General features: G+C 39.2%; 1 protein-coding gene across 1 annotated transcript in view; it reads left to right on the forward strand.

Annotated features, from left to right (window-relative positions):
* KIF6 (kinesin family member 6) overlaps window positions 1-21,265 on the forward strand; it is a 127,731-nt gene extending 106,466 nt beyond the window's left edge. Inside the window, exons 17-24 of the mRNA XM_072410311.1 lie at window positions 12,365-12,415; window positions 12,931-13,015; window positions 14,428-14,563; window positions 15,448-15,603; window positions 15,663-15,724; window positions 19,320-19,391; window positions 19,901-20,007; window positions 21,219-21,265. Of these exons, the coding sequence (XP_072266412.1) occupies window positions 12,365-12,415; window positions 12,931-13,015; window positions 14,428-14,563; window positions 15,448-15,603; window positions 15,663-15,724; window positions 19,320-19,391; window positions 19,901-20,007; window positions 21,219-21,265 (716 nt within the window). The remainder of the gene's footprint in view (window positions 1-12,364; window positions 12,416-12,930; window positions 13,016-14,427; window positions 14,564-15,447; window positions 15,604-15,662; window positions 15,725-19,319; window positions 19,392-19,900; window positions 20,008-21,218) is intronic.
* Window positions 21,266-25,230: the final 3,965 nt, after the last annotated feature.

Here is a 25,230-nt window from a genome sequence, read left to right on the forward strand (position 1 = left end):
CCTGTGACCCCGATTTTGCCTTGTTTTCTACCCTTGGATACCTTGTCTGGTGAATTGATTACTTGTGAAAGTCCCCGGGCTTTGTATTCTTGACTTGTCTCTGCTGGAATCCTTTGTACTGCATATCTGTGAGTTCAGTCCTCTCTCAGTCCTTCCTCAGGTGCCATCCCCTGTGCACAAAACTCCTGGGAGCAACCGTCTGCAGGGCTGAGCAGGGGCTTGCTGTAGGTGAAGAGTGCAGCATTTGATTGGAGGACTGGCGTCTGGTGCCTTTGTGTTCCTCTCTGATTTAGTTTTGTTGTTGTGGCTTGCTTTTCTCTGTCTTTGCATCTATTCCACTCTGATTGGACAGTGATCAGGGTCTCTTGAAGTCATACCTAGAGAATAGTTCTGAATAGGATATTCTAGGTAATACAGGTACCCATCATTCATGGTATCTTCTTTTTTCCAGGAGTTTTATATATTTTACAGATTTAAATTGTAGTACGTTCACTTCTGCTCCTATAAAAACTAGAGAAGAGCTTTCATTTAGAGCAGGGTTCAGATTTAATAGAGCCACAAGCAGAATGTGGAAAAACAAATCGCGCAGCAGAACATCTACACAGCAATCTCCTGTTAACGAGCTGGATTTAGCAGAGACAAAGGCCGCGGTATTCCTGGGATCACGCTTGACATTGCGCAATGTAAATATTGAAAATGTCCGTGGCAGTGCGCCGCATTCCTCCAGCCGGTCCAGGAACAGTGCTGGCCGCGACACAAGCATTTTATGTGTTTGTGCTGTTTTTATATCGGCTCGTTACTTTTACTACCGAAGATTTCCAGTTGATCGTATTCCTGGAGTAAGGATGCTGTTCTGGTCAGTTCACTGCTCTCCTTTTCTCAGGATAATCGCTTGTGACATATTGCTGAACTCTGTAAAGGCGAATGTGTGATTGGAGACATGGTTGCATTCATTTATGTCATTGGCAGTTTTATTCAGTGACATCAAGGCTTGCACTCTGCCAGAATGATGCCTCCTAATCCTGCATCTTAAGATAATACAATTAGTTGTAAAGTCTGATATTCATAACACTGGGGAACGCATTTTTTGTTGCGTTAGATCTTACACTTGTTTTTTACAAATTTTTGGGTGGTGAATCTAGAAATTACCCTTTTTTTGCTATCACATCCAGTTTTTAGGATACAGGGTACCCTCCATTTTTGTCAAAAAACATAAAAATTTTACATACAATAAAAAAATGATGAAATAATAACTTGAATGTATTGTTTATTTAAATTTCTTTTGTTCATGCAAAGGATTTATTGTTACTCTATGACATTTTTTTTACAGTAAAACATTTGAAAATTAATCGGGTAAGCGGTTAAGGTAAAAATTTAGGCTTGTAGTTTTTTCTGGAGTGTTCCATGACCTTCGAATCTTGGTGGAATTGTTCACCTTGCTCATCACTGACTGCACCAAGGTTTTCCAAGAGGTTAGAAGGATGGCTAAGCAGAAAATACACCTAGATGCACATTTTGCAACCAAGCATTTTGTAGCTCTCCAGGAGTTTCTGGACAATTTCTGTGTAATTATTTGCTTTAAGTTCCTGACAATGTCTTTGAATGATAACCAAGCATTCTTTTCAAATTCTGACATTGTCCTGATGAAATGTTCATCTTTGATGAGCTGCCTAATCTGTGGACCATCAAACACACCAGCCTTTATTTTTTTTAAATGACCGGCTAGGAAATGCCAAAATGAGGTACTTGAAACATTCTCCTTCAGTTGGCAAAGCTTTAACAAACTGCTTCATCAGACCCAGTCTCATGAGCAGAGGTGGGAATATAATATTCTTTCTATCAACAAGTGGCTCATGTAGAATGTTTGGATCTCCTGGTTTTAGGGCTGATCTTCGAGGCCAATTCCTTTCCACCCAATGCCTCTCACAAGCTCTGCTGTCCCACATGCACAGATAACAGGGATACTTGGTGTATTCGCATTGCTGACCAAGAAGGAAGCATACCATTTTAAGGTCAACACAGATGACCCAATTGTGTTGGTGATATTGCAACAACTCAATGACTCTATGTCTGCAAATTCTTCATAAAGAGAAATTGAATGGCCAATTGAGACTGACCCAAATATATTGCCATTGTGAAGGAGGACACACTTTAAGCTCCGCTTTGAGCTATCGATGAATAGTCGCCATTCAGTTGAGTTATAGATTGGAATTCCCAATTCCTCCATTAAACCAGGTATGTTGTGGCAATACACAAAGCCACTGTCAGTTCTAAAGTACTTCAGAAATGCAATTTCTGTGGTTGTAAAGTACGATACCTTCAATCCTTTTTCAAGTAAGTTTTTCTCACGCAGTCTTGATGCTAGTGGTTCTGAAGCCTTCTTTGATAGTCCCAAATCACGTGCCAAATCACTCAACTCATACTGATAAAATCCCTTACAGAGTCAGGGTTCTCCCCAGGCACTTTTAGCTGGGGACACCACCCGGCACTTTTCAGCACCCACCCGGCTGTTTTTGGGTGGTTACCAAAGAGTTTGTTCACAATACAGGGGCTGCCACCCACCTAAAATTTCTTCCCATCCCGCTTGAAAAAATTTCTGGGTTGAGGCACTGAGAGTCCTCTTGAATTTCAAACTTCATCATTGTTGTCACCTAGTTCATTACCATATTCATGTTCTTCAAGGAAGGGTAGTGTAACGAAAACCGGCACTGGGATTTCATCTGAATGAGCCACTGGGCGTATAGCCGATGATAGACTAGGATACTCTGTTACATTTATTTTTCCTGTTATATCCTGAAGTTTTCACTCTACAAAAGTAACAGTCCCTGAAATGATCTCATGGCTCTCCCCAAACCATAGGTATACCAAATGGCACCTTATCATGTGTTCCCTTTGTCCACATCCGTAAACCCTCGACACACTGTTTGCACACCTTATGAGGGGCCCAAGACTTATCTTTATCTTTAACTTTGAAATATGCCAAATAGGCTTGCTCTGCCGAAATCACTAAATGCCAAAAAAACACGTAGACCCCTTCCCAAATTATGCAGTTCAGGTGTTTCCAGTGGGAACTGTTATTGCTATAGCATACAATGACATTTTATACAATTGTGGTCTTCCAACCTAGATGCCACCATGGTCACAGTTTGGTGAGGGCCCTTTTTGTGTTCCACTATGACAGTGTCCTGTGTACAAACCTAAAAAACCAAGTACCAATCCCTTCTCCTAATTAGTTATGAGTACTGCCGTCCCAATTAGATTAGTAGGATGCAAAATTCAACAAAAGAGGAAAATAGGAAAAGCTGGTGTTGGCATTGAGTAGTTATATTGCTGGTGTTGGCATTGAGTAGTTATATTGTTGTTAAAGTGATTATTATATCAAGAATAATCAGTGTTAAGTACATACAATAGTTAGGAATGGTCATCCATATTAATGTCTCATGGGGTAGAGGACCAATCAACTATACAAATTAAATCCCTAGTTGTTTAACAGATAGTGGTCAGGTAAACGTCCCATGTCCCAATGAGTTTCGCCATATGGCTTTCTCAGGGGATTTTCAGTAGATTATCATTCAGGTGGTATTGGATTAAACTGGGCCCTGGGCAAATATGAAGTGGGGACCTCACATACACATCATTCCAGCTTTCTGCCCTCCCATTATTCTGGTGAGGTCCTTGGGACGATTATCCAGTTTCCCCGAAGGATTTATCCAAAGCAAGCACCAAAGCAAACTTTCTGTTCTGTGACCTTACAGCTCTCTGGGAATCATTCACCATGTTTTTTTTTGTAAACTTTTAGTAAAACAAATACAAAACAGTTCTGTTGATTACTGCCATCCACTCATCCTCCTGAATATTTAGCATTCTCTGCAATTATATTAGCAGAGATCCTGCAGTGAATCTAATGTAGGGTACAAACTTTAACTTCCCAAAATGATCATTGGAGATCATTCACAGGGGTTGATTTCTTTACAGACTCTCTGCAAAGCCGACTGTTGTGTTTGATGGAGACAGAACTGCAGAGGAAAAAAGGGAGAAACCAAAAATAAAATGAGCCTTTTCTGTGATACTAACCTTCGGTTTAGAGCTGTCCCTTGCAGTACTACTTTATCACCAGTAGATTTACTTAGTTTTCAACCACTAATCATACCCAGGTTACCATGGCATGGCCCCCATTCTGAAACTGGATAGTAGGAGGAAAAACAGCTCAGTGGCAAAAGAACAAGCTCTGCTTTTAGCTCATAGCACTCATAGTGAACCAGTAAGAGGAGCATTGTGATGATTGTGCTGAGAAGTGTGCTACACAAATGGAATACTGTTACAGCAGTCAGCAAAAAGTGACATTCAAATAATTTGGCAATTTTACAAAATTGTAGCTTCCCCAAATTGAGGCAATAAATCATTTTTGATCACATCATAGTAAGAAATGCTGGAGTAGAAATAATGTCACGTTGTTTAATTTGGTTTACATTAACTATAACATGTTATATAGCACAGTCACTTATCTATGACATTTATGTATAACGGTAATATTTTTGATGCATCTTAAACCAACCTTTAATTCTGACCACTGCAGATTCCTATACTTCAGCCACTCCCCATTCTATTTCCCAGGAGAAAAAAAGTGACATACCCCATATTCGTGTGCATGGAGATTATGTGACCCCCTTTCTCAACGTGTGACATAACTAGTTCTTAGTGATTTGTAACTCAAGCACCATCATATGGGGGCAGAAAGGTCCATAGAGTCTTTAGACCTGTTTAAGATTCAATGCAAATCTTTCTCTGGTGCCTAGTTTTTCTTTGTTCCATGGCAGCTGAATAGATCAACGAATGAGTGAATGTGTAGTGACGGCCTTTTAAGTGAACCTTTAATGCTTTGAAGCTGAGACATGTAGTATATTAAGTATGCCAATGGTGTCATTATAAAGAAGGTTCAACATGCTGATGGATCTCATCCATTTCTGAACTACTCAAATCAAGCCAAGAAGATGAGGGCACCCCTGGAGGTGAGAGTCGGACACATGCCGTTCTTTAGCAGGGATGAAGAAAAAAGCTGGATGTACCTGTCATACTACAACTCTCAGGTTTCCTTCAGACTTTAACAGAAGTACCTGTATTAATCCTGTGGAACCCTTTGGATCAAATTCTGTACACATGGCCTTTACTTCCTATCTTTTTGGAGTCTATGCCCCACTTCCTTCTCAACATATAACCTCACCCTATATTTCAAATGACATATGGCAGATTCTTTACTGCCCATTGATGAATTTGACATTGGAGTGACAGAGGAGACACACAAACCTTTTGTGTATTTGGTATGTTGCATTGTGGTGCATGCATATCCCACTTTCTACTATAACTATATCTAATTGCACCTAGAGGTCCAATTTTTAGCATACAACACCTAAAAGTAGTAGTGCACTAAAACACATTGCTCTGAACTGAAAAAATAACCTCCGTCTAAGATAACGCAAATCCAAGGAATTTCTGCAGCTTCTGCTGGCTTTTCTGCACTATGATCTTTCTTAACTTGTGACAGGTACCCTTTGGCATGCCATTCCTCGTGTGTCGCATTGTGAGGGGGAGCCCAGTTTTTTTAGAAAACATGTATCAATTCAGAAGAACCCTTCACTCTCTATTCCATTCCTCCTTCCAGGTTCTCATTTTCTACATTCCTGGATATAATTCAAGGTAAAAACCTAATCTAACTGCATTCATGTGACTACCAGAGTGTAGGACAAAGTGGTGCAACATCAAGACAATTAACTCTTCCTTGTCATTCTTCCTTGATTATTACATTCTAGGAACGGCTCATTATGCCGATTCTTGTTTTATGGGGCCTAGTAAAGCCTATATAAAATTTCCCCAACACTCCCAATCAAAATCTGCTTTTAACAATAAAAAAAGAGGCCTCTGTCTTCAAAAATGAAATTTAGAGATGATTTCCCACTGATCATTTTCACCGTGTTCATATTTTCGCCTTAATAGAACTGTCACAGATTCCAGCAGGACCAGATGTGTGCCCTTGTCTGAGTCAGCCACCTCTCATCCCATTGCAGCCAGAAGTAGCGGGAACCCCAAGAATCCCATCTGCTGGTTACCTCCTGGTTCAAGTCACGTAACTCATTAATAGAATGGCCAGTTTACTAGGCTCCATTTCTTAATTTTTACCTATTCCTTGAAGGATTTTCTTGTGTGCTTTTGACCATTACCACACTGAAAAAGAGTTTCATCCTCAACTTTGAGACTGCATATCGTTCCAGACAGTTTTGTCTGTTTGTATGCTCTTTTTGGGAAGCAAAAATCTTTTTTCTGGCACATTTTCCATGCAGGTCAAGTTGATGCAATTTTTTCTTTGTAGTAGATGCATACATTGGGACTCCAACTGTTGAGAAAAGTATCTGCATGAACCTGATCTAGCAAGTAAACTTTGGGGTTTTTGGAATTTTTTTTGCATTACATGGTCAGATACTGGCCTGACTTTACTAGGCCATCCAATCTTAGACAAATTGGCAATCATTTAAATCTATGCATTTTGTAGATTACTTTTCTTATTGTTTTTTTAACAATCTGTCAATCTTTTTAAACTTTGTCCGAACCCTAGAGATATCCATAGGATCCTAAAGGGCTCCTTTTCCTATGATGACACAAGTCAACCACAAAAAAAGAAAAGCGGACCATAAAAGTCTAAGATTTAAGACCACTTTCTCCAGCTAAGATGATATTTTTTATTGGCACCCAATCTGCCATGCCTGATTATAGTGGTAGAGAATTTAAGTGGTGATAAATGTATTGGTGTACTTACTTTTTCACATGTAAAAGTGAGTAGCCTAAAATAGCCAGCTATGAGAGAAGACAAGATAATCTCTCTCCAGCTCACTAAACACCCTGAAAAGATTTCAACAAGGCGCTCGCCTGAGATTTCACTCTTCATCTGCTTTGAGTCCTATCCAGCAGACCACCTAGAAAAAAAACCCTATGGTACAACTCCTATCTTTTACCACATGGAATACCCAAGCTGGTCTGAACTATTTTCTAATCTTCATTATATCAAATTCACATACATATTCTGAATACCTGTCTATTAAAGCCTTTTCCAACCCTATCAGCTCAACGGCTGAATGCTTCTTCTGTTACCATGTCTTCATCTCCCCAAAAAAAGCCAATAGACGAAACGCGTCGGGAGATTGGACACCCGTGTTGCATTTCTACAAGCCAGCCTTGAAACTACCTTCACCTAATGCAAATTGCTCCAACAACAAGTTAGATAAACTGTGTCTAGTGCCAGGGGTATCTGAATGGCATCAGGTGACCCCACCAAACTCAATACTTAATATGTAATTACTTATTTCTACATACAATAGATCATTCCATTGTTTCACTTTTCTACTTTATTTATTTATACACACAAACCTATTTTGTACAGTTCCTTGTGTAAAAAAAAACCCACTGAATTTAATCAAATAAAATAATATTATTTTTACTGCTACTTTTTTGTTTTTGCTACAAAAAATGAAGATTAGAAAATGGTTCAGATCTGCTTGGGTAAATTTTATTTTTCACATAACAAATCTGCTTTTTTTTTTGGTAGATTTTCCAAATCTATGGGCAATAATATGAAATTGTCCCTCTCCCATCCTCCTTTACATTACAGCCTGCACTCCTCTGTAAAGGCTTCTGTGGGAATCGTGCCCATTTGGTTAGATGCTAATGTTGGATGAGAAGACCTGGCTCACAATATGTATTCCGATTCATGTATAGTAGGGTTTGGGGTCGGGGTTTGTGCCTTCCCCTTATCTTTACTACAAGGGTTGAAGTGCACGGTAGTCTAAGAAGTCCTAATAGCACTGGAAACCTTTGCACTCCATCGTTTTTAGGAAGGCTTGCATACTTTTTTCCATATACTGTAGGTAGGTGTGCTGGTGAAGCATCCCCAAACTTTTGCCCATATAATGTACATGCCATTGGACTGTACTCAGTGATTTCTGAATATATTAGAACACAATGCTGCTCTTTCAGTTATATCTGGGTTCTTTTACTGCCTTCCATATTTTATTGATCTATCTTAGCCTATAATTGCCCTGCCACTTGTTTTATTGCTCCCTAATTTACTTCTAGCTCTTGTAGCAAAAATCAAACCCCCCTCTATCTTTAGTTAGTGATTTATATCCCTTACATAAGGTTGTTTCTGTGATATGCTATTAATCAGTTGATAATGCGAACCGTAGACAAGCCATTGGGGTGAAGTTCTGTTCTGCAACAGAAAATGATTTAAGCGTACGCCGCGCAGAACCAAATGGCCTGCATCATACCCTAATCCAGCTAATAAAACTCGCCTGTTGGAAGACATACGTTCTGGCTGAGCTGACGCTGAGGCTGTTATGGGATTGACATATGGACTGATACGTTGTACAGAGTGCCGCGGACTGGCAGAGGTCCAGAGCGTTCATTAGATGCTCCTAGCTGTCTTTACAGACTGGATTATGGGTCAGACACAGGTGATGTTTAGATGATTATGGTAAATGTTTGAGTGGAAAGGAAAGTTAGTGGAGCATAGAGAGCAATATTGGTGGTGATTAAACAATCACATAGCCAAGGTGATAAATGAGCGTTTTTAACTCCTTGAAGTCCAGTTGAAGACACAGGAATAGATATGAAGTCAGATAGAATTTGTACAGCTTAATTTAATCTTTTATTACAGTATTTGTGAAGGATGCAGAAACATGATTGTGATGTCCAATAGGTACCCAGTACACTACCCAGTAGGGACATTAGATTGTGAACTCCTTTGTGGGACAGTTAGTGATATGATTATGGCTTTTGTACAGTGCTGCTTAATATGTCAGCACTATATACATACTGTGTAGTAATATTGACCCCTCAGTTATAGGCATGGCAGGTGTTCAGAGATAAGAACTTTGTGTAGAGATTTCACTATCTTAAAAACTTTACATTCCCCCTTCAACACTGGCTCAGTGTTCCCTGTACAACACTGTGGTATATGTCAGAGCTATATAAATGTATACTAATAGTGTGTGACTGTGGGGGGGCATTAGAGTGTCAGCTCCTCTGTACAGAAACTAATGGGACTGGCTCAGTGTTCTTTGTACAGCACTGTGGTATATGTCAGAGCAACAAACAGTGAAATATCAGGATTGTGTGTAATCCAATAAGTGGTTCCAGTTTACCCACCATAATTCACCTGCCAATCTCCATACCGTATTTTTAGCTAATAAGAATAAAGCCCTTCATACCAAAACACACTGATATATCTGGCTATATGTCACAGCAATCCATAACCTCAACTTTCATCTTTCACCCATCCCGGATATTCCCCGTATTCCCTCCACAGCACTTCCATCTATCCTCTTATCTGGGACGGAGCCAAAACCAACAGATTTATCAAGAGGTTTAATGACAGTGAGCAACACACATTGAGCTCTCTCTTCACCTCCGCTGAGAATAGTTCAGCCAAGACATCGTCTTTGTTTCTTATCGGAGTTCTGAGAAAAGATACAGCCAGGATCCTTATCTACCAACAGCTATTTATAGGAGGCCGATAGCTAGAGGAAAAGAACAGCACTCCAAATCTCTCCTTCTGTGGTATTTTAATAAATATGAATATGGGCAGCAATTATCCAGCACCAATGTAGACTAAAAAGAGGTTAGTGTCAGTGTTTATTGTGGAAATCAAAATCTTATCATTTGGTTTCTATTTTTGCTTTCTACAACCCTACCAAAAACGTTACTGCATAAACAGCAGTGTGACTCTTGTTAATGTTTTTATTTTGACTTTAAATTCACTTTAACCTGAATCTTACCTTTAACATTAGCCCAACCTGTAAAAATACACCTAAAATTAACCTTTACCCATTACCTAAATTCTAAACCTTTACCGAACTTCTTAACTGAACATTGAAATACAACCCTAAACCTGACCTTACCCTGAAACCTTTAACTAACTTCTACCCAATGTAATGTATATGTCATATGTGTATATATCAAACAATGCCATATCCCTAAACAATCAGAGGAAAATAATAGTCCTACTTCCCATAAGTGTACCCAAGCGTGAAGTTACTGGCATACCCATAACCAAAGAATTCAAATTCCATTTTACAGTATTTCAAACATGTACATAAAAACTTTTTTGTTGTTCGCTATCAAATTCCTTAGAACAAGCGGCTTCTGCCGCAAAATGCGTTGGAATTTAGGGAAAATACATGTTAGTTTTTTTTTTAAAGTATATGTGCACAAATTATGATGTAAACCCATGTGAAGGTCTTTTTATTGATTAAATGTTGTGTTTGTTGACATTATGGCCCTGATTTATTAAAGTTCACAAAGGCTGGAGAAAATACACTTTCAACAGTGAAGCTGGGTGATCCAGCAAACCTGGAATGGATCTGGTCCGGTATTGAAAACTTTTGCTAACAAAAGCATGACTTTTAGGAAATCCATTACAGGTTTGCTGGGTTACCCAGCTTCACTGACGAAAGTGTATTCTCTCCAGCCTTGGCGAACTTTAATAAATCAAAGGCCTATGTTTTTATAGGTATGTGTTTGAAAAAAAATGGAACTTTTATTCTTTTGATATGTGTATGCCAGTAATTTCCCGCTTGGGTCCAATTGTGGGAAGTAGGACTAATAATAACTTCTTCCTAAAACCCAAACCCCTATTTCTAATTATATTAGTTAGACAAACAATACAAAGACAAAAATATGGTGAACATAAAGGCATCACACTGATTATTCCAATAAAAAAATCGATACATTGTTACTCCAAAAAGTCGTCCAAAACCTTTAGTAATCTTTTTGCAGATCAATAATTATTTCCACTTGTCCAAAGTTTAAACTCCATCCTTTCACCTGCTTCCTGTTTCTATTCCCCCTCTCGCAGCCCTCTCCTAAGTTATATTATTAATTTAAAAAAGTATTATTTGCTTTTTTTTTTTAACTCAGTTGATGTCATTGGACCTTTATCCTGTCTTGGCAGCTGCAGGGAGCAAGCATTTTGCAGTATTTAAGGTATGTACACATATCAGATTATTGTCACCTGAAACAAATGGTCATGTTCATCTCGGGCAAAAATGACCAATCGGGAACAAAAGATTGTCATTTGATACCTGTACTGACACTTACATGACATTACATACTGCATGATGGAGTGATCTCTATAAATTCAAATGCCATTTTTCAGTATTTTTAAGTCTGCAATTTTCATTTCAATCTCTTTTGTTACCTGCTATGAAAATCCAGGCAATATTATGGAGTAACAAGGCCCCGTCCCTGTGCTCCTGTGTTGTCACCCTGTCACATAATATTCTGATTAAGACTGAAAGTAGATGTGACAAAACAAAATTGTGCAGCCAATTGTCACCGTCAGGAAACCTACACTGAGAAATTGAGTGCATGTAGACAGGAACCGCCAAATAAGGTGAAAAAACAAGGCATTTGTTTGTGAATGGGTGAAAGTAGAATATGGTATTCCCCTAACATCAAAGGCCACCCCCTAGGTGGTAAATAGATTCAATAGAAAAAGAGGCAGAGGGGTTTTGTGTGGCAAAAAACAGTATTTCTTTATGTAGAAGAATTGGTCACATATCAATATAGAGCAATTATTCATATGTTTTAGAAGTATGGAGTGTATACAAACAGAAAATGGTATAACATATTCTAGGGGTTTAGGCAATAATACTTGAAAACCAATAAGGAGGTAAATTTTAGTTTTTTAAAGTAGAAATCATTCAAATATCCAAATTGTGGACGTACTACTTGGTCAAACTAGACATAGAACTCCTAACTTAGACTGCAGTGATCGTAATAAAAGAGAAAGGTCTCTACCCAACACGTTTCCCCTCTCGGGCTTCTTCAGGGGAGAGAGAGACCATGAAAGTACTACAAGATGAACACATTACATAGCCATAACAGATAGAAAATGAAAATTGTAATGAAAACATATGATACATGATATAATACAATTGTTTTGTTCACATGAATGTTTGCATATTGTGAATGTCGTATTATAAAGGTATAAGTTTTAAGGGAAAAATATTGTCTTTTATTTGTCTTTTTTTGTGTGTAGTATAATAAGACTACAATTATTAGGAGAAGAACATATATATAAGAAGGAAAGGTAGTTAAACTGAGTAGGATTACTTTGTAAAACTAATTTCATAGTCATGTACAATGATGAATATGGTATAGTGATAAGTACGAGTGGATAAATAGCACTTGCAAGTCATTTGTTTATTATACGCAGCACACAGAGCAAACCTAATGTCATTCAGGTAATTTATATCTTCAAGTTGTTTCTGGTGAGACTTTTCTGGTTATGGTTTCCTGTTTGTGTTTCCTGCAGATCACCTGAAGGCAGAAGTGGAGAAGAGAAGAATGCAGAGAGCAGCATTAGGTGAGTATGAAGAGAGACCATGCCAGGTTATCTACAGGTGAGCCTGTGCTGGTGTCACCTTCAGGAGACCTAATCATGAATGGGTCAGTAGTCAGAACTTAGATTTAGGATCGCTTTTATAGAAGCTTTAGATTTGGGTTGGGGAAGGATCACAGAGACTCACCCTGCTTATGATTAGGGCCCAGCTCAGGTCTTACTGATCTCACTGAGATCTTCTCACAACAAAAGACATGATCAGCTACCTGAGTGTCTATACCACCCACTAGTTACAGCAGGGTTTTTTTCTATGACAGGTTCCCTTTAAGTGCACCTAGAGTTCAGGTGCTGACAGAATAGCACTAGACAGGTGCGAGTAATTGTTTTGTGAGGGCTTTGTTGTCTGTCTTCCATCTCCAAGTGTAGTACACTCCCTGGAATCAATGTAACATTACTATATTTACTACGAGCAAGCGAGAGGCCAGAGTTGGATTTACGTCCTTGCCAAAGTATTTTATCATTTTCCAAATATCCTCTAGGTGTTTCCAGCTCCTCAGATGAACTGAACGAGCACGACCCAGCCGAGGATGAACTGCGAGGTCAAATGGAAGACGAAAAAAAGAGGTACAATCACTGCATAGCTGCACTAAAATGCAAGGTGTTACTGAACCCCACACCCCCAAAAAAGTCAATAAGTCACTAATATAATTTAAAATCTCACTTCATGTATTTCTGCAAGGTCTGCATATTTCCCAGCCTTTTCACTTACATTGATGGTATCTCCTGTGATATTGTGGACAGTGCTGAAATAAAAGCTTGCAAGGGAAAGGAAGGATGTAGGAGATCGTTTACATGATGCCAACGGCTGTCAGAACCAAATGTTATAGTGCAGGAGGGTGGATATGCCAGACATACAGGGGGATCATCAGTGGGTAATGTAGCCACCTCCAAAAAAGGGGGTGATAAACCCATACATTTAAAGAAATTTGAAACAATCAAAGACAACCTCAATAGGGTGATGCATTTTTTATTTTATTTCATAGGTTCAGTATCACATTAGTTTCCCAATAATTTATAAACATTTGTTTATGTGAGCTTGGGGTGAGCTGAATACTCATTTTTAAAAATATTTTATTTTGGCAGAAACTGCAATTATAATGACAATTTACAGGAACTACAAATTGTTTTGTAGTGTCTACTCCATACATACCAAAAATGCGGCATTTTTTCAGCTCAGGACTTAAAACCTACCTAGTGTGAATGAGCTGTGTATCAGAAGATCCATTTTATGACAGCATCAGCTTCTACAGCCATTCCCTGCTAACGTTCGACAAGTGGAAATTGGCAGCAAGTGTTAGGGAAAGGGGTAGAGAGTGACCGAGGGGCAGAATGGCAGGACAGACTACACTTGCACTATGCACCATGACAACGTTTTTGCCTACAAGCCTACAACTGTCCACAACTGGTTAAGTGAACCACAAACAAATTAATGCTTTACTGCAGCTAACATTTATGCAGTTACATCAATATTATTTTCCTTTTGTAAGTTTCCCTAACAATGTTACATGGTTTGTCTCAACCCATGTAAATGTCATTACTGCAATACAATGCAATAATTTTTTAGGAAAAAGCTTGATGATTTCTAGAAGCACAGAATATAACTGGGGATAAAGCTTTAAAGTAAAGACAACACAGATCGTTGATCCAGAGGACATCTGATTACCTCACAGGGTTTAAGTAGGGATTTTTTTGCCCCTGTTGGATCAAATTGAACCAGGGGTTATTAGGTTATTTTACCTTCTTCTGGATCGTTTATGTCTTTACGGATTTATCTGGAATATGTTTATTTCCTAGTGGTTGAACTTGATCAACTTATGTCTTTTTTCAACCTAACGAATAGTATATACCTATATACTAAATACAATCATTATAGGTATTAGCCTCATACAGTTAGCAGAATACAACATTTTCCCTATAGTGACATTGAATCCTATGTTTTTTGATCATTGCCAAAGTCACTGTGTCTTCTTCTGCAGGTACAAATCTCTGTTCAATCGCCTGAAGAGCCTGAAGACAGAAATTGAACACTTGCAGCTTCTCTTGGAAAAGGCAAAAGTCAAACTTCTGAAAGACTTTGAGGAGTGGTGGTCAGAGGAGGCTTCAGACTTACAGGTAGAGACTCATGTGCCTTATATTTGCTGTGTTGCCTGGTCGCTGTCCTTGAGCTGGCACATGGACAGGAAACACAATGATGGAGAGCTTCAGTGGTCTGTGCCAAGTATTCAGGTTCAGATGTTTACTCACTGGATTAGGCCAGGAGCAGCATTTTTAGAAGGGGGTCAGCAATAGTCACCCACATATTTGCTTCAGCACAGGCTTCCATTAAAGACCTTTTTTTTTTCTCACATGTGAGACAAAGTGACAAGTTCTCTTCAAAGCTTACCCAGTTATACTTTTCCCCAATATATACCCCATGTAAGCTCCATGTCAGGGGAGGAATAGTTGATATTCAAACAATGACTAAAATCTGACCATGGTAGAGTCATTGAAAAAATAATTTAATATTTTAGAATATATACATATAACATTTTAAAATTGTATTGAAGGCAGCATATAACCCCCTCAGATAAACCAGTCTGCATTATGCCAACTATCCAGACTTTCCTTGCATTGCTTGCAGGCTCTGACTACTCACAACAGGGCTGTAGCTGTATGGAAGAGATCACTCCCCTGAGGCCCGACAAAAAGTATGTGGCGAGGATGGTGAGGAACAAGGGACCCAGTTGCAATTGCTACCTTTGCAACTTCGGGTTTTATGCACCGGTGACCAGTGACAACATAATGTTGGGGTCTCCATCCCTCAGCAATTTCCACAAAGAAATATATGGAGTATGCTCTCCTGATAGGGGCATCAGGAAGTTTATCCAATGCCTTTTCCAGCTGTGCCAAAAATGAATATATAAGTTTGCTTGGCACAACTAAAATCAGTTTTTGTTCACAGGAACCTAATAGGTTTTTATGTAAAAGGCTTTTTTGCAGTGTTTTATTTTTCATAGATCATCCCTGGTATTGTGGATAAAGTCCTCCTCCGCACACAGAGCCGTGTAGACAAGCGGGAGCCGCTCTCGTCACTCCATGCCGTGTGCCAGCACAGAAACATCTTTATTTCCTCCTTCCCACACGGCAGAGCCCACTCGCTGAACAGCTTATCGGTCTGCTTCTTCCATTACAGTGTAACACGTCTGTTCACACCAGGCCGGGGATCTAAGAGGCCAAAGCCAGCCGCAGCTTCACTCTAAAGACTCCTCAGTGGTCAATTCACTTAGCAGATGTGTAAGAGAAGCCTCATCAAACTGAACCCGGTGGCTACATCTCGGGAATTTCCCTGCGTGCTTTCTACTATGGTGTTAATTAGATGACATTGCAGAGCGTTCTCATTCTTTATCCCAGTAATCCATCACATTCCCAGTCTGCGATTGTTTCCCTGAGTGTGGAATCATATAAATCCGCGAACTAAACAAATGTTCATTGACAGAAGAAGCAATGTTTAGTTGTTCCTGAAATGATAACATTCCGATCCGTACATGTCTAGGCAATATATTATTTCTGTTTCTTGCCAAAATTATTCTGTGGTATGAATCTGATCTTCTATTTACTGTAAGATTTGGCAAATACAGAAAAGGTGAGATGGATACATATGCAGTAGTTACAGAAACATTTTCTTGCATTTAGAAAAGCATTGATCTCTCCCTTTGTGGTCCATCGTGGTGCATTTCCACACACATATCACAATTTGCTAGGTGATGGACATAGAACATCCTTGCATGTTTTCCTTAAAAAGCTGCCTCCTCCTTTGTGCCCTACATTGGGCCTGATTTATTAAAGGCCGAAGAGCATACACTTTCATCAGTGAAGCTGGGTGATGCAGCAAACCTGAGCATTTCAGAGCGTTCTTACTCTTTATCCCAGTGATGGATTATTTCATCCTGGTCACATATGTCAGTTACTGGTAAACTGGGTAACCCTTCAGCTCATTTAATGTAATCTAGGAGAGGAGTTTGCTAATACTCACTGCTGGCTGCCTGCTTTGTGCAAAAAGGCCTTCTGCATCTAATATGTAGATAATTTACCTTTATCATTTTTATACCCTCCAATATAACTTGCCATGAAAATTTGATCTTTGTGATACAGCAGAAAGGGAGTGGTGCACACACATCCATGATACCCACTTACATCATAAGGAATTCTCTGAAATTCGACTGTATTACATCACACTGAGCTCAGATCAAAGCTGAATTTGGTCAAATTGGCTAAATACACAGATACAAACTGCTTTACTTACCAAAAGTTGTAAGATTGTTGTTTGGTGCTGCATTTATGATTCATATATTTGTCTGGCAATACCAGTGAGCTACTTCCTGTGTTACAGGTAAAGCACAAAAACATTCTTATGAATAGATTCCTCAACAGCCACAAGGGATATAAATGCACTTTGTTAGCACCACAAGCCTTTGCAAACCTAGTTATTACAGTGCAAAATTAGCAGTGACCTCATCATTGTGCTATACATAGCCTGTGCAGGGATAAGAGTTTTGGGAGGGACCTTGCACAGGAAATAAGAGCAGCAGTCACCTAAATTACACAAAGCGCACCAAAAATTAGATATGCTTCTTGTATTTAGACAAATTGTTGGCCCAGGGTTCAGTTTTAAAAGTTAGTTTCAACCTTTTTTTTGTTTTGAGTTGTATAGAGATTGCAATAGGAATTGTATAATATTACAATTTTGTAGTCTATGTCCCTTTTTCAAATATTTGCTTTCACTTTCCTTCCCAGAAACACAAGAAGAGAGAGGAATTTGTCACTGTCACAATGAATTGAAAAATTTCCCTTTTGTTCTGATTCTGGTGGCAACTTCAGTGGGAAAAAAAAAATCACTTACCATTACTTCTGCAGAGCCCCTGATCCAGTCTGCCACTGTGCAGGCGCAAGATCGGGTGACATATCCTGCTGTAAATGGGGAAAACAAATTTGATATCACCGCGCATGTGTGAGATCTGCATTTGTTGTTTCCAATGCAGTAAGAAGCATTGGTCAGCATGCGTAGAAGGAGCAGCCAGAATCCTCCCGGAATACGTAGCCTGGGTATCCCAGGAGGCTCTGTGCTCCCATTCTGTCTTTACCGCTGCAGTGATAGGGGCAGAAGGGGAGGGGCTGTCTTTTTATACTTTTTAAAAGGGTTGTCTATCCTTTCATGTAAAAAATTTGGGGATAAGTCTTCTTTAAATGTTTGGCTTTCCCATAACTTTCTGTGACCAGCAGGTAAATCTCCCCAGTGGGAAAAGAAAAAAGTTTTAAAGACTTTCATTGTCTGTCCAAAATGTAATACAAAAAGTTTTTGATGCTTTATACACAAGGCAACCAGAAGAACCAGCGGGTGTTTGCTGGACTCCGGGGAAAAAATACCCTCAGGGTTCCAATCATTTAGGATATTGGGGAACATCAGAAGCCATTTACGTCCATGATGCTGGTTTTTGTTTCATACGCCGCCCATGCTAATATGTACTTGCAAGTTGTGTTTCGGTAGCATTGGTTTTAAGTTAGCTGAAAAGTTTTTATGTGTTTTTTATAGTCAGGCTTTATGGTAAATTACATGAAGATGCTGATTTAGGTATAGTTGCAGCTGTTAATTCAGGGTTTATGTAGAAAGTCATCCATTACTTTTGCTCAGGGCCTTGATGGAAAGATCACCGGATAAGTCACGGAGGAAGCGGGTGCTGTAATTCATCAAACTCTTATAAAATGGTTTATTGCTGGCCTTTATCAGGGATAGAATGTCATTGTCACAGCATCAGGAGACAGAAAGATGGCCACTGTGGGAAATATAAGGTACCAAGTGAAAGGTCGCTTTTTAATGGCCATTAAAAAGCAGGAGCTTGTTAGAAGCAGGAAAAATAGACAGACGTAAGGATGTTAATAATTAAAGGTTTAAGCTACTGTAGCACAGATTGCTGAAATGCTGCTCACACTAAAAATGTATCTGAACACACAGTAACACCTTGCTGCGTAGACAAGTCAGGGTGCTTGAACAGACCCCTGACCACCACCAAATGCAGCTGCAATAGGCACCTAAGCATTGAAACTGCACCATAGAAGAAGGTGGCCTGGTCTGATATATATGTATGGCTGGTTTCTTGCCTCATTTACTTTGGGAAAATATATGATTTAAAGAGTATATGCTAACATGTTGGTGCCAGATACCACAAGACCCTTTCAGAGGTTTTGCAGTCTATGGCTTGAATGATCAGACTATATTAGGCATGTGGTTTTAATGTTGTGGCTGATCAGTGAATTCACATGCAGAGTTACATTCCCTGTCTGATGCTTTGTACTACAGTAGTTTATATCAGAACAGAGGTGCTCTACTGCCATCTAGTGTCAGTATTCAGGTAGTACAGAGGCACATTGAATCACATTTGTTGTAGGTGATAAATAATACGGAAGGCCTAGCCAAGTGTTTCTCAGCCGAGGTTCCTCCAGAGGTTGCTAGGGGTTCATTGAGCAATGAACACTTTGCACCTCTCAGGTCACTGTAAGTGACACCAATGATCTTTTTGACTATCTGTAAGGTTGACATTCTTCCCAATGGCCAGCAATGTAAGAGGAACTCTTCCTACTGACCACCACACTAATGTACTGTGAGCTGTGGATATAATATTTATAGAGGGGGTTCCCTGAAGATCTGAAAGTTATTTCAAGGGTTCCCCCGTGTTAATAATGTTGAGAAACACTGTCCTAGCCTATTACCATTGAGCTGTTAAAGCTCTGTATTTCATTGTTACTGGTTGTTGATTAATGATAAAGATAGTGTGAAGCCTTCATGATAAAATGCTTAGCATTTTAATTTACTGTATATTTGTTTTTTTTATAGTTCTTCAGACAACACCCGTTCTTTAGTCAACAGTACAGCAAGCAGTTTGCAGCGCCCAGCATCCAGCCAGAGGTCAGTTGGGTCAATTTTTACTTGCAGGGGATCAATGTCATTATGCCATGACAAGAAAATAGGCTCCTGGCTCCCTATTGGTCCCACAGACCTAAACTTTGGGAGATCCCCTGGGCTCTCCCAGCATAATGACTGCACTCTCAGGCTTTAACTTCCCCCAGTCTCAAAGACCTGATCCTTTTCTAATATTAATGTCCAGGAGCTTCAGTGCCATCACTTATTTCTGGCCTGGACTAAGGAGGAGTGCCTAAGAAGAAAGCATGCTTGATAAAATCCTTTATTTATAAATTGAATCTAGATATGTGATTTACAGTATATACAATTTTGGGGTTACAAATAATCATTTTCCTGTTAATTATTAAACTAAACAATACAGGATTGGTTATCTCCTTTTGGGCAGCCTTTCTCTCTCTGAACCTTTAGTGAAGTTGTTTAGTTGCATGAGTTCTGATTAGAGTGATATACAAATGTATTTAAAGTTAATATCATGTTGCATTTCGCAACTCCAGAGCTCCTCGATCTGCAAACACTCCTATTCCTCTCACGGGTGACAGCCAGACGGACGCCGACATCCTGGCCTTTGTGAGAGCGCGCCAGAACCTCCTGCAAAGAAAAGGTACCAGAGTTATCCATGATGTACCAAATAAATGTTTTTATAAGGGTAAAATGTATAGAGATGAGCAAAATCTTAAATGACTTTGATAATGCTGCATTCTTTGCTATTTGATGATATTTCCTTTTAATGAAGTTGCTAATGTAAATATACCCCCAGCCTACTCAGTGTACCTCTTACACGAAAACACTGACCATCATCCCTGCTTCTGGAACCTGTACTTTTCAGACTTTATATAGAACTCATGGATAAGTCCCCCATCCAGTCCAAACACTGCCGTGGCCCCTTACATTCCTATGCAATGACCCCTTGGGTTTGGATAGGGATGAGATGTTACATTAGTTTTTTTATTTCTGGCTGTGATCCTATTGCAGAGATTTACCTTAACACTCTCACATGATTTTGCAGGAAAGAAAACAATGGGAAATCTAGAATTTTACGGTGGTGACTGAAAAGGTGTTGAGGGGATCTCTCTTGCTTGTTCTCCTACAACACAGGATTTTTTCCTCATCCTTCCATTTTCTGTTAATTGTACAGGACAGGAAATACCCCCCCCCCCCCCCCCCCCGAAACTGATACTGGATTTAACCATTTGGTTATCTTTAACCAAAATAAAAATAAAAGTGCCACTAGATATACTTAAAGAGACATGGCTGCTATGTTCATGCAGGCAGGTGACGATGTCTCTGCAAAGAAATTTATTGGTCACTTTTTACTTACCTTACCAGCAGCTTGTTGCCCCTTTTTCTCCACATCCGGCAATGAGATTAGTCGGTCATTCAACTTTAGTCTGGATAGTCCATTGGCTGCTAAGTCTGAGCACTGTCAAAGGTACTACACACACAGAATTGTGTATAACTTGTAACCATTTGTGGACATTACATAGGGCTAAATTAGTTGCCAAACAGACATAGGCATTTCAACTACCTGCACTTGGGAACCTAGAAAAAGTGGTGGTTCTGGACAATTGCTCAGATTGCCCTATCCCGAATCACCCTGCTGCTTGGTAGATCTGTACAGTAAATATGCTGGCTCAGTGGGGATTGTGCAAAGATTTATGGACAGACTTTGCCACATCCATATGATCCATGAAGTTAGTAGATGACCCAGTCCTCAATATTCCACCTATAAGCTAACAATTGTGTGGATTTTCCTTTAAAGAAGATGTAGAGATGTAGTTATCAGGTCTGTCATTACCCTCTCATCATTTGCAGGGAAGAATGATGAGCAGAAGCAGCATATGGTGTTACTGTTGTCCTAAGAGGCACTTTATTATCTGCTAGCTTATCAGCAATTGCTGTCAGGCAAACACACAGAGAATAGGCAGCACCTCTTCACACTGACCATCCTGACGCTGCTGCAGCTTCATCTCTGATTGTCTCTGCACTCAGCATCATGGATGCCTCACCATACAGAACTGTGTAATATCAGGGCATTATACATTGCCCTTCGCCCCCTTTTATAATCAGCTGACCATTATGTTCCCCAAACCACACTGCATACCAGGAAAGAGGAGCAAAATTAAACACTTTAATAGGTCCAACTGTACACACATAAAGAGCCATATTGTAACAGTCCATGTGACCAGTGCCAAGGTGCCAACCACAGCCCATGTGACCAGTGCCAAGGCGCCAGCTGCAGCCCATGTGACCAATGCCAAGGCGCCAGCCATTAACCAGAAGGAAAATTGAGGGAAAATGCAAGATTTTATGGTTGTCACCAGAGCAGTAGTAGAGTATAAATTTCCAATAGGGACTTCTGCTCTTGCAACCTATTTTTTGTGCATTGAGGTTTGTTGACTGCTCATTAAAAATTATTAGGCTAGGTAAGAGGTTTGCTAGGGTTTGTAGTGCCCCTGTACCCTGTCTATGGCCTACATTTGATGACAGAGGAGCCAGCACGTTCCAGCCACTGTCACATGTTATCATTAATATCATATTAATATTGTGTATTTATCTAGTCCATTACCCTGATCTGAGTGTCCGCTAAGTCATCACATTGACTCTTTATTAGCAGACATTTATCAAAACGCTCCAAAAGCAGAGACATAACAATGCCCACACAATCCATTTACAGGAGAGCTGGGCTCACGTATTAAAGTGAACCTGTCACTGGCTTTATAAGTCCGCCTGAATACATTCATAGAAAATAAATTGCAAAGTAAATAAAAATAAATTACAAAGTAGGCCTTGAGCTTCAGTCACAGGCAGAATAATGTCTTCAGTCTATTACAGAGAGGAAGGAGCATTTTGCCCCTCCAGTGATCACTCATTGTAAATTTGTTACAAATCAAGGAGTGAGAGACAACTTCAGGAGGGATTCTTTTCTTCATACAAAGGGCCTGATTTATTAAAACTCTCCAAGGCTAGACAGGATACACTTTCATCAGTAAAGCTGGGCGATTCTGCAAACCTGGGATGGATTTTTTCAAAGTAATTTGTTATTTGCTAGCAATTGTTTTGAATCCTGGACCCAGATCCATTCCAGGTTTGCTGGATCACCCCGCTTCACTGATTAAAGTTTATTCTTTCAAGCCTTGGAGATCTTTTAATAAATCAGGCCCCAAAGTGTGCATAAACAAACATGCAGCTACACAGGGGATGATGTATATGATTGTTCTTTTATTTCGGCCACAATATCAATCCCGGAAGTAACTTTATTAAATAGGTAATAGATATAAAATATTATTAGGTTTTTCCTCTTGCCTGGTTCCAGAAACCCCTTCTGTATTATTGATGGGTGATCTATATATCTATACCTTTATGAAAATCATATACAGTTATGAGAAAAAGAACATGCTCATCTAATTGTAAAGTTTTGTGTATCAGCACATAAAATAAAAAACATTGGATCCATAGCCCCCATCTGTTGCTTTTCTTTTGGAATCTCTACATTGGCTTCCATTTCACCTTAGAATCAAATTCAAGCCGCTGTGCTTTGCCTTTAAAGCCCGCCACAGTTCATGTCCCACTTACCTTTCTGCCCTGAAAGAAAAATACCCCCTCCCTAGCTGCTCTCTTCGCTCCTTTAATGACCAACTAATGACTTCATCACTCATAACTTCTTCACACACACAGCTCCAAGACTTTTCTAAAGCTGCCATGACTCTCTGGAATGATCTTCCCCGTACTATTCAGCTTGCTCCTACTTTCTGCTCATTTAAAAGAGAGAACCCAATGCTTCAACCTCACCTACCCATCTTCTTCTGTCTCCTAAACCCTCACTATTTCCCACCATTCCATATACCCCTCTAATTGTGTGATACTTCTTCCACCTCCTTGATGCAATACAGTTTAATATTAATCATTTGCATTGGACCTATTAGCAGTTGCTGTATCGTCCACCCCTCGGTTGCTCTGCTTTTTGACATCCCAAAGGTTTAGGATTACCTCTATCCCTCAATAAACAAGGAAACAATTAGAAACTTTGCACTCGCTCTAATATCCTTTTTTTTTGAGTCCATTAAGGCACTCGGGATGTACACTTCCATATTTATCCCCATTTTTTTTCACACTCTGGGTTTTACTTTGCTACAAAACCGAGGCATGCCGGTATTAGGTGTAGTAGAAGGTGTTATCTCTATAATAGGTGTAGTGATGTGTATTGAAAAATGTCCAATTCCAATAGGTCTTAACATAACCAAAAAGTTTATAACTTCCTTTGACCCTTTATAGACGCCAAGAAAAATTTGAATAATTCAGCTCATGTGCATGTTTATTTATATAATGAATATATATTGCTATCCTAACAGCTTAATATTATTCTTTCTCCCCAGGCTCTGCCCATCAGTGATGATCAGACATTGTGCCAACTTAACTGATGTTAACATGCCAGCTTGCCAATTCCAGCTCTCTATTGAACTCAAGAGGACCTGTCTTTCCACTCTGTGATGCAGATTCTTATTAAATAAAACAAAAGGACATGGTGTCATATCTGTTCAATAAGCAATAGAGGGGTGTAAGAGGATCAGAATGAAGCTAATATTGAGTATCCCTGCATTCCCATCCCATGCTAGTGACTCAGGATAATAAAACAAAAGTCTGGAATTTTCCTTTCCATTTTCCTAAGACAGGTCAGCTTTATCTGTCTGTCTAAACCCTTGCTAAAGCTACTTTAGGACTTCTCTTCATGAGATGACACGGGTGGAGGTGATATTCAGATTTATTATTATACATGTGAATGTGTATATAAATGTAACATTTTCTGAAATGTCAAAATAGATTTTTTTTTCTTTATATAATAAATATTTACATAGGGGAAGCCATGTTAGGTCATTACATTGGCCAGAAACCGGGAGCAATCAGGCAGGTAATTATTGCATAAGTGACAACGCCTGATCATACAAACTTAAAAAAGCAAAATCAGAAATTCCTCTCTAAAAAACATAAAGTGCCTTCCTTGTTGTGGCTGGAGGTATTGATTTGATATCTGTACATAGTTTTCCATCACTTACAATGCCAGTTTATTTTTTTCTAATTTACTTTTTTGTTTTTTAGTACAGAGATAATGAGCTGGACTGCAGCTGCTTTATGTTGAGGGATCCCTATTGGAATGCTTCTTCTATGTATTTGATAATAATTGATGTTGAAATTTTTATTTATTCATAATAAAATATTTTTTTTTTCTATAAATTGATGTGAAAAAAATATTTGAACCATTTTAATGCATTTTTTTATGGACCAACTTCTCTTTAAAAAGGACCTGAACTCTGAAAGGAACCCCTGCAGCTGATCTTGTTCTGTGTTTTAGTGTGGAGATGGTCATCATGGTACAGGCAGGACCAAATCAGCAAATCTCCAACAGCAGCAAAGACAGCTGTGCCTTTTATCTTACGCTGCCGTTTTACAACAGCATAGATATATAACATATCCATAGGCACAAGAAGTGGCAGGAATATACCAAGAGGGACTCTAAACCAAAGGTAGATTTTTCAAGGTACTTCTTTAGCAGAATTTACAATTCAGGATGTTCCCAATTAAAAAGCAAATATTCCCTTTAAAGCACAACTAGACATTTTCATGCTTATATATGGACATGGAAGTGATCTGATGGTTTGTAAATAATAATATAATCAGTATATTGAAGGAGATCCTAATGTCCATCTGGTGTAATATTTCATACCTTAATGTGTGTTGCATTGAGGTAGCCTATATGGTGTGTTAGCTAACACCTGACCTTTCATTCTAAAACCATGGCCAATATTCTGGAGTCCCCCACCATGTGTAA

The sequence above is a fragment of the Pyxicephalus adspersus genome, chromosome 4 (genome assembly GCF_032062135.1).
Source record: "Pyxicephalus adspersus chromosome 4, UCB_Pads_2.0, whole genome shotgun sequence".
Taxonomy (NCBI): Eukaryota; Metazoa; Chordata; class Amphibia; order Anura; family Pyxicephalidae; genus Pyxicephalus; species Pyxicephalus adspersus.